Genomic DNA, 10,916 nt, shown 5'->3' on the forward strand with positions numbered 1-10,916 from the left:
TCTGTATTGCCTAGTGGTAAAAAATGTTTTGCATTTTTGGGATGCAGGGGCGGTCTGGTGTAGCTTTGCCTAGGGTGTCTAGAAACCTTGCACCGGCCCTGGTAGTGACACCTGTATTTGAGTGCTTTTGGGACATCAGGAAGTCAATACATAATCTCATGACTCTGTACCAATTTTACCAATTCTCAGAGGCTTTTAATTCCGTTTTTTTTTATGACCTTTATACACATCATTACTGCCATTAACTTTGGAGCGTTTCAAGTTAAAAACTCGTTATAGACGTTTTTCCTGCTGATTACATGGAGTTGTTACACTGCTTCAAATAAATAGTTTACAGATGTTAAACTTGACATATCCTATCTCTGTATACAGGGCAAAATGATATAAAAAAACCTAAACAACTAACAGTCCTTTAAATAGACTTCCAATGGTATCTCCTGGACAGATGGGGAAAGCCTAAGGCAAGAAATCTTCTCAGAGTTGCTGATCTGCACAGTAATATTAGTTGTCCTTATCCAGTTCCAGAAGTCATTGAGACCACAGTTACATATCAATGTCACCTCCGACAGGTCAATGCTTTTTAAGGATGTCAGAGGCTTAAAGCTGGAAGGTGAGAGAGTAACAAAGTTGTTGCTTCTTATACTTAGAGTATTCAATGCTTTTAGGTCCGTGAACAGTTCCTGTGGGAGTAGTCTGAGGTCATTTCTTGACAGATCTAGAGTGTGAAGGCTCGATAACCCCTGGAATAGATCTTCAGGAAAAGAGTATATGCGGTTCATGGACAGAGTAAGGGTCTCCAATAGTCCCAAATTTCTAAAGATGTCTGAACATTGTCCAGATTTCCACACTTGTCCTAAGTCATTATCTGATAGATCCAAATAAAGCAAGGAACTATTGTTTACCGGTTTAACAGCAGGTCGAGGTGTACATTGAGAAAGTTGGTTACTGCTTAGCACGAGGATTTTCAGAGACCTTAACTCCAGAATCTCTCTCAGGGACCTTAGATCAGTTAACCGGTTTCTAGAAAGATCTAGAAGTTTGCAGTTAGGGCAGAAGGATGTGATACCATAAGTGTCTGAGATACGGTTTTGGTTTAATAGTACAACAGATAAACTTGGGAGCTTAACTGGTGGTATGTATTTCAGAGCATTGTCCCTTAGGTTTAATGAGTCTAAGGAGACCAGGCCATCCATTGCTCCAAATTGTATGACTCCAATATGATTAGCACTGAGATCCATAACTTTAAGAGAAGAAGACCAGAGGCTTTCCAAAGTGCTGCTTGTGAGGTCTCCAATGAGGTTGCCAGACATGTTAAGGCTTACTAGTTCTCCTAGACCTGAAAATGCTCCAGGTCTGATGATGTATATTTTGTTAGAAGATATATCAAGAGACAATAGTTTAGAAAACCCAGAAAATTCATTTTGCTCCAGCTTTGCAGTAAAGCTATGGGAAAAGTCAAATATACGCACATTACTAAAATTCAGGCCAGAAAAAGTATCTTTATCTGGATTTTTTAGGTTATTAAATCCAAATCCACTGCCCAACAAAGATCCATGCCTCATCTTAACCTGGTCCACTTGAGTACCAGATATAATTTTAAAGAAGTTTTCAGTCTGTTCTGTATTCCACGCCATTGAAGAAATATCAAGGGTCCCTAAACTAATGTTCATGAAAGGATTGTTGCACAATGATGTGTTTGTAACCTGGAGAGGATTTGATGAGAGGTCAAGGAGCGACAATCTTCTTCCTTGCAAGTTCTGTAAGTCTTCTCCACACAGCTGGTTGATTTTATTGAGTTTCAAAATGATGGTAGAGAGTGAGTTTAACTTTAAAAAGCTAGGATCTGGGCGTAGTCTTCGTAGATTGTTAAAAGAGAGGTCAAGCTTCCTCAATGAGATCAACTCAGAAAATAAATCAGATTCTAGGACAGCTTCATCTAGTCCATTGTTGTCCAGGAGAAGTATTTGTAGTCTGGATAGACCTATGAAAGCTTTAGGGTGCAGAATTAGGTTGCGGTTGCCTCCAAGGTCAAGGGTTGTGAGAGTAGCCAGATTTTTGAAAGCAGCTTCCTCAATAACCAAGGAGCCATTGTTGTTCTGAGCACCAAGTGAGAGGTCTTGCAGCTGGGTGAGATTAGGGAATGATTGCTGGGAAATGGACGGGATATGGTTGAAGTTGAGCAAGAGAACTTGGATGTTAACCGGAACATATGGAATAGAGACTAAACCTTGAGCTTGGCATGAGTAAACGAAGCGAGAATTGGCCAGATATGAGACACAGTTAGAAGAATGGGTTGGGAAAAATGTGGAAGAAAGGGCCAAAAATAGCAGGGCGGCAGCTGGAAGGAACATGATACCTGTAATAAAAAGAAGATAATACATTTTGTTACCAAACCTTATGAAACAGATTATAAAAATATGAAAAATGTTCCCCAAATTCCATGAAAGAGGGAAGAAGAATATGTAAAAGGTTATATAAATATGACACATAGGGGGAAATCTTCTAAGATGGGAATTAGACTTCACATGTGATGTTGCTATGGGCAACCAATCAGATCCTGTCTACTATCTTCTAGTGGGTGCTAAATAAATAAGAAGTAGATTCTGATTGGTTGCCCATAGCAACATCACATGTGAAGTCTTATTCCCATCTTAGTAGATTTCCCCCATAATGTATCATGCTCAGGTTTCTGTAGCTTAAAGCCAATTTTCAGAACTCAATCATTGTTGGGTAACAGTGTTCTTCCCAGGCTTTAGTTAAACCCGATACTTTCTGATACTTTTACATTTTGAAATGGTAACAGCACTAAAGAACGGGCAGGACAAGACAATTGCTATGTGTTATAAATGTGCAATATGCAGACAAATAACAATCACTTGATAGTATAATACAGTACAATTCTAATACAGTCTATACAGCTATAGAACATTACACCTAACAAACCTGACCTGACCACCATCATAACATAATACAGGTATATTATTTTTGCCTCTACTTTTTGTGACACATTCCAACTTGTAAAAACACAAAGTAACATGAATTGAAAGCAAATGAAACAATGGAAACTTTTACTATATAACATATTGGGAAACACTTAAAATTAGTACAGAGGTACAGACTGATATAAATCTTTCCCAGATTAGCATGGATTGTTAAATAGAGAATTCACAAATCAAGCAATTATCAAATAATTGCGCATGTGCACAGTATGTATTGCACATGTGAGGCAGTAGCGCACGCAGGGGGGGTTTCCGAGTACCCAGAAACCCCCCCAGGAGTCTAAGGGACCTAGGCTGAAAGCTGAGGGTCCCCTCTTTCCAAGAGTACAAGAATTTTTTAAAATCGGACCTTCGGAACCGGAGATATCTGACTTCAAAGCAGTGGTCCCCATCCAAGCCTGTTAATTGATATTCCCAGTCAAATATTTCAGGTTCTGTCTGACAGAGTTTTTCTGAGGGTATATTCCAAAAGCTGGGACTCTCCCCCTGTGAGGGACACTAGCAGCTTGTCTCTACTGTTCCCAGAACCAGAGATATCAGCCTTCCAGCAGCTGGTTACTGCTCCATCTCCACACACCTGGTATGTAGTTATATATTTGTTGGCAGATTTGCTCTGCCTCCTGAACTCTGATCCCCTATTCACCAATACCATTTGGTAGGTGGGATTCTCTAGTTTTTAATTCCATTAAAATCTAAGAAATCTATTCCCGGGAACTGGAGATATCTGCAGTCAAGCAAGCTGTCCTCCCACCAGAAAATTATGAATAACAAGCCCACTCCACTATACACCCCTCCTCTGCATATTAAACATCCTCTACCACCCTGGAAGTTATGTATCAGGGCCCCTTCATTCAGCCCAATGCCCCCTTCTCCCACCATCTGTGCAGTAAAGGGGTAATTAGCAGAGCCAAATTTCCCATTAGGCACGTGCCTAGGGGCGGCACATGTTTGGGGGCGGCACTTGGATGCCTGTGATATTACTGTCAGCCCAAAATGTACCAATAACTGCAAAATATCCACTGTACTGTACTATATTACATCTTAAATAGAGTGTAAATGGATGGGACATGCAGATACTGCCCCTGTAAACTGTCCTACGTAGTAAATATGTATTCATAATAAAAAGAACATGTCAGTTATTGGCTTTTTTATAAATCAGGTGGTGGTGGGGGGGGGGGTGCGAACATTATTGTTGTGCCTAATTAGTGAAAATTACTGATGCAGGCCCTACATGCTGAGCGGTGGATATAATACCCCCTACCACCCGCGGGACATCAAAGCATATACTGGGTCACCTAAGTGTCCATCTCCGTGCTTTGCTCCGCCCCTCTGGAAACCCCCTTCTGAAAATCCTGCGTTTGCCCCTGTGAGGGGAGGGGAAATAGCAACAGGAAATGCATATAAAGTATAAACGCAATCCCCTCGCAGTTTGACTTACAGGAAGCCAGTGTTTTTTGAGGAGGGTCTATCACTTCCACCCTGTCTCAGATGGGAAAAAAACCTCTTTGATTGCTCAGGAATTGTGTAAGGTTTTGCAAATTGATAGCAATTAGCGATCCATAAGCAATTATTTTGCAGTTAGCATGGGACGTTTTATTTTCTGTCTGGACAGCAGCTTACTCCTTTCAATTAACTGCAAATTCTCACATTAGCGGTCCATGCTAAATTAGCCACTTAGGACCTTATTCTGGTTGACTCGAAAGGCAGCCTTGGTTGACTTGCAAGGCATTTCTCCAGCGCTCACAGATCTGAGACACCTCTGTGGTGTCTCAGATCTCCGAGCGCCCTGTGTGGGAAGCGGCCAGGTAGCTGACATATGCTGGGCATTCCCATGGGCTGTGCCGCCTCAGTTCTACGCCCCCGCCCACACTGCTAGGTTCTGCAAGCTCGCATCAAACGTCTGCACATGCGCTAAAAATTAAATTAAATCAGGATAACCTCCCTTAATGTATAAGCAGTAACAGCAAGTAACAGTAACAGCAAGTAAATCCTTCAGTTATAAATATGCTTAAAATGTAAGCCAAAGTGGTCTAAATGCAATAGAAAGTAGTAAAATATGCCACTGCATAGGCTATGGCAAATACATTAGATACAGAGGAAATATATAAATCATATTGAGTTACATTTTGCCAGCTTATGTTATTAATATGTTATTTTAAACATATAACTCACTGAGGAAAATTTACTAAGATGAGAGTTTTATTTCACATGGGATGTTTCTATAGGCAACCAATCAGAATCTACTGTTTATTTAGCACCTTCTAGAGCAGGCATGTCCAACCTTGGCCCTCCAGCTGTTGTGACACTACACATCCCAGCATGCCTTGCAATAGTTTTAGCATTCCCTAATAGCAAAACTGTGGCAAGGCATGATGGGACTTGTCGTTTCACAACAGCTGACGAGCCTGCTCTAGAGGATAATAGATAGCATCTGATTGGTTGCCCATAGCAACATTCATGTGAAATAGAACTCCCATCGTAGTATATTTCCCCCACTGTATATATTTTGGCTGTGTGAAAAAAATATATGCATTATATCTATTCACAGAACAATGGAGGGATGTAGTAAGGCAGAAATGTGTCAAAAACACAGTTTTCTGAGTTTTTACCCCATTTCCAAATGTACTAAACTCCCAGGACTGGGGCTCTGATAAGGAGGGTAACTGCAGCTATTACTGTCATTACCCTATAGAAGCCCGTGGGCTTCTTTCCAAAGCCCTGTGTGAGGGATCCAACACGGATCCCTCCCAGCATGCCCCATGGCTGCTGACATCACTCTGTGCATGCCGGCGCAACAGATCCGGAAGTCCAGGCACCGGAGAGCATCGCATAGGCCAGCTTTTATCGGAATAGCTGCCCTTTTGAAACTAATGTCATATGTTAGTACATATGGGATTAGTATTGGTGCAATTGGTGCAATTGGTGATGGGATACAGAGCCGTTTCTAGAGGCGGACAAGCCGTGCAGCAGCCCGGGGCGCCGCACGGCTTGTCCGCCTCTGTTAACAGCTAGGGCGCCCGGCAGCTCCCCCCAACGCTGCTGCCGCCGACGCCTCAATTCCTCCCCCTCTCCCCTGCCGCCTCGACATCAGGCGCTCGCTCACTGACACTGAGTGATTTCCCAGGGGAGGGGAGGGGAGCGGAGCGCATCTTCCGTCTCTCCTTCCCCTCGCTCACTGGGGCCTGGCTGTCAGCCAATCAGTGAGCGCTCGCGGGCCGGCAGCCAATCAGGAGCCAGCCCGCGAGGCATGAATGGCTGGCGGCTCAGGGACAAGGGGAAGGAGAGACGCGCAATGCGCTCCCCTCCCATGGAAATGGAAAGAAGAAGAAGCAGCATCAGCAGCAGCACCTCAACCGACACCAACACCAGGCAGCAGCTGGGGACTGGAGGGGGAGACCCAGGGCCATAGTAAGTTGTATGGCACTGTAGGGGCATATCTGTGGCACTGTAGGGGCATATGTATGGCACTGTAGGGGCATATCTGTGGCACTGTAGGGGCATATGTGTGGCACTGTAGGGGCATATCTGGCACTGTGGGGGCATATCTGGCACTGTGGGGGCATATGTGTGGCACTGTGGGGGCATATTTGGCATTGTGGGGGTATATCTGAAGCACTGTGGGGGCATATCTGTGGCACTATGGGGGCATATCTGGCACTGTAGGGGCATATGTGTGGTACTGTGAAGGCATATCTGTGGCACTGTGGGGGCGTATTTGGCATTGTGGGGGCATATATGTGTCACTGTGGGGGCACATATGTGTCACTGTGGGGGCATATATGTGGCACTGTATGGGGCATATGGCAGGGGACTGGAGGGGGAGACCCAGGGCCAGAGACAGTGAGTTGTGCTGTTTGTGGCACTGTGGGGGCATATGTGTGGCACTGTGGAGGCATATGTGTGGCACTGTGGGGGCATATATGTATGGCACTGTGGGGGCATATCTGGCACTGTGGGGGCATATTAGTAAATGGCATCAGTTGTACGGCAGCAGCGCCTGGGGCATAATGTGTAATAGGCATTACGGTGTGGGGAGTATTGTGTAATTGCCATCACAGTGTGGTGTGTAATGGGCATCACAGTGTGGGATCTAATGGGCATTATGGTGTGCGACATAATGTGTAATTGTCATCACGGTGTGCAACATAATGTGTAATTGTCATCACAGTGTGCGGCGTAATGTGTAATTGCCATCACAGTGTGCGGCGTAATGTGTAATTGGCATCACTGATAAATAGTGTATAATGATTTAAGTAGCCTGTCATTGTTTGGCCTTGATCTGTGAGGCATACTAGGTCACTGTGTGGGCCTTTATATTTTTATGTCACTGTGTGGCCTTCAGCCCGCCAACTTAAGTGCGGGAGGACAATGACAATTCCTGCGGTAACCAATGTTGGGACATGCAGGTTGCAAAAGTGAGATGTAAGGTAATTGTTTTCCTGCTAGACCACGTCCTTATATTAAGCCACACCCCTTTAAAAAATAAACCACTCCCCCTATTTCGCCGCGTTTATTTTATTTGGGGGGGGGGGCGCATTTTTATTTCTTTGCACTGGGAGCTAAATGGTCTAGAAACGGCCCTGATGGGATATACTTTACATCCCAAACCATGTGAGCTACAGAGATTGAGATTGCTGTCGGTGATTGATGCAAAAATAATGACTGGACATCTTTGTATATCTGGACATCTTTTCCCTTATGGACATAACCATGTGCACTGCAAATGAGGAAAATGTAACATGTGCACAGAGAGTTATTTTGTTTCTATGCAGGGTAAATACTGGCTGCTTTATTTTTACACTGCAATTTAGACTTCAGTTTGAACAAACCTCACCTAAATCTTAAGGCCCATACACACTGGCCGACTTTGAGCTGAAAGCCGCTCAAAACAGCAGGTTTGCGCAGCTTTCAGCTCAAAGCCGCCCAGTGTGTATGCCCCGGCGTGGAGTGGTGAGCGCTGCTGCTCTCTCCAGCATCACCACCAGGAAAGCCGTTCATCTGCTGGTATTACCATCCAGGGGCGGATCCAGGATAAAATGACAGGGGGGGCACCATGATAAAACAGGGTTTAGGTGGGGGAGGGCCAGTGTTAGTGGTGCCAGTGTACATGCTAAGAGAGTGGCAGAGAGAGGGTGGGAATGGGATTAAAAATAGGCCCACCATGGCAACAAAAGTGAAGGATGTAGTTGTGCGCGCGCCGAAGGCGCGCTCTGGAATAGGGGGTGTGGCCACTCAACAGGGGCGTATCCTTGAGTGTAGTGTACAACACCATATACAACTTCTACACATTATGCTACAAAATACTAGACCCCATTATACTTGCCCCTTACACATGATGCCAAATGAAATGAGCCAAAATTCAAACAATGCCACATGGATTGTGTCAAAATTCACATAATGCCACAGGGATTGAGCCAAAATTTACATAATAACACACAGATTGAGCCAAAATTCACAAAATTCCAAATCGATTGAGCCAAAATTCACATAATGCCAAATGGATTGAGCCAAAATTCACATAATGCCACACGGATTGATCCAAAATTCACATAATGCCACACGGATTGAGACAAAATTCACATAATGCCACACGGATTGAGACAAAATTCACATAATGCCACATGGATTGAGCCAAAATTCACATAATGCCACACGGATTGAGACAAAATTCACATAATGCCACACGGATTGAGCCAGAATTCACATAATGCCACACAGATTAAGACAAAATTCACAATACACTTCATAAACAGGGACATTGTCCACCAAAGGCACGCATTAAACATTTACACCATAATGTCCATTACACGTTAAGTTACACGGCATGATGTCCATTATGTATTATGCCAAACAACATAATGCCTATTAAAAATTATGCTACATACAGTAAGTGCTGCTTATCTACATGCTCATTGCCAAGGGTTCCATGCTCATTGCCAGAGGTTCCATGCTCGTTGCCATGTGGGATTACATGCTCATTGCCAAGGGGGAATACATGCTCGCGGTAAATGGGGGACAGCCGCTGCCAGGCAGAAGTGATAGCCACTGACAGTGGCAGAGCCTAGCTGTATTCCGAGCACTGCAGGTCCCAGCTATTTGAAATAATACCCATTTGACACCAGAAAATGCATTCCCAGGTTGGCCCCTTTTACACCAGCCTAGTCCCTGCATTTTCTGGTGTGAGGGGGAGAGAAAACCACCCCTCCCCCTCTTTAACCAGTTATCTCATTTAACCGGCTATATCTTCGGAACTAACTGACCCATTTACATGAGACAAGTATCATATTGAAGAACTTTTGAGTGGGCTTTGAATGATTTTGGTCCAGTGAAACTGGAACATTTGGTTCCCGAGTAATCTGCCCTCAAAGAACATGAACAGCCATGAAATTACATTTCAAAAATAAAAAAATAAATTTACACGCTATATCTCTGGAACCGATTGACCGATATGGACCAGCCTGGTATCATATTGAAGGCCCAGCGATTTGGAATTGAATGCCATCAACCACAATCTCCTGTGATGCCAGGGGGGGAACTGGCAGCCGTCGGAACCGGGTGGGGGTCGGAATTGACGGGTCCCATATTATCCTATGGGGAAAAAATGTTACAGCTTTGCCAGGCGATATCTCCGGTTCCCTGGGGGCTAGAGACACGGGGCTGGGCTTGTTGGAAAGCTCTGGTCCTCATCTACAAAATAAAATGACAGGGGGGGCACGTGCCCGGGTGCCCCCCCCCTGAATCCGCCACTGTTACCATCAGATGAGCGGCTTTGAGGACGGCTTGCGCTATGCAAAACCGTCCTCTCCCCACTGACGGTGCCGGGCAGGGGAAAGCCGCCCAGTGTGTATGCACTGAGCGGCTTTCCCCCCAGCGATGATAGCGATCATGGGCATAGTCACCCAGTGTGTATGGACCTTAACTCTCTGCAAATGTTACATCTGCCCCACCAGCAGTACAACATGGTTTTGTCCATTTATAGAAAAAACGTGCAAAAACACAGAAAGTAAAATTAATTGTACCTCATTCCACTTTGAATAGGTACTGTACCTACCATCGATGTCCTGTGTCACAATCACCATGACCATGATGGAGGTCACACAGTTGCCCATCCTAATTGCATGAGAACCGTGACAATGTAGATGAAGACGACGTATTTGTGAAAATATGGAAAGATTAAAATTTTCACAGCTTTTTTAAAGTTTGAAGTACCTCAGTAACATATTAATTTCATTTAATTCATTTTTATTATTGTTCATTAATAATTTATTTTGTTTATTGTTTCTTCGGTTAGCCCTCTCAATTTAACGGGATATTGCTGTAGCAATGTGGGTAAAGTGCTGAAGAGGAACAAGCAGCAGGGTTCGAATTTTCTAGCAAATGAGCACTCAGCATGTATGATTTACTAATACAGAATTAAACTGCAGCAGCACCTGTTAATCAATCAGCAATTAGCAAGTCCACGTGTTAGTAAAGCTCCTGTACAGAATTGGAGCATAGTGTAATAGTGATATAAGGCAACATATGGCAGACTTATACTTACTGATGTCTCAGTCACTAGAATGCTGTCTCCTTAGAACGTCTGCTGTCAGTAGAAGATGGTGTTATCCCCGTCCATGAATGTAGTGCCCTCTGCAGCTTCTGTATTTAAGTGTCTGGCAGATGCAAGTCACTAGTGAGGAAACTAGCAGCTGACGTCAGCGCAAACAAATCAATGTTTGGTAACAAAGAGGAGGAAATTTTCTAGGAGATTCCCACACTCCGTTTACATCAAAGATAACATCCTGTCTAATCACCATTACTACTACGCCTTCATAGAACATGTATTGTAACCCTCTTCCTTATACAATAAAAATTAGGTCACGGTTTACAATCTAATTGCTATTACCGGTGGCGTAAGTTTGACCAAGTTGCCCGGAG

At 44.0% G+C, this 10,916-nt stretch overlaps 1 protein-coding gene across 1 annotated transcript; it reads right to left on the reverse strand.

Annotated features, from left to right (window-relative positions):
• Positions 1-255: 255 nt before the first annotated feature.
• LOC146045916 (toll-like receptor 5) lies at positions 256-10,608 on the reverse strand. Its single transcript, XM_083165039.1, has 2 exons — positions 10,540-10,608; positions 256-2,356 (listed from the first exon to the last, which is right to left on the reverse strand). Exon 2 carries the CDS (start codon positions 2,349-2,351, stop codon positions 402-404), a length of 1,950 nt encoding a protein of 649 aa, XP_083021165.1. The 5' UTR covers positions 2,352-2,356; positions 10,540-10,608; the 3' UTR covers positions 256-401.
• Positions 10,609-10,916: the final 308 nt, after the last annotated feature.

Source organism: Crinia signifera, chromosome 11, assembly GCF_055691185.1.
Source record: "Crinia signifera chromosome 11, ASM5569118v1, whole genome shotgun sequence".
NCBI classification, from domain to species: domain Eukaryota; kingdom Metazoa; phylum Chordata; class Amphibia; order Anura; family Myobatrachidae; genus Crinia; species Crinia signifera.

Bases quoted from the DNA above. Each gene is read 5' to 3' on its own strand.
- LOC146045916 (XM_083165039.1), bottom strand. From the start codon at position 2,351: ATGTTCCTTCCAGCTGCCGCCCTGCTATTTTTGGCCCTTTCTTCCACA.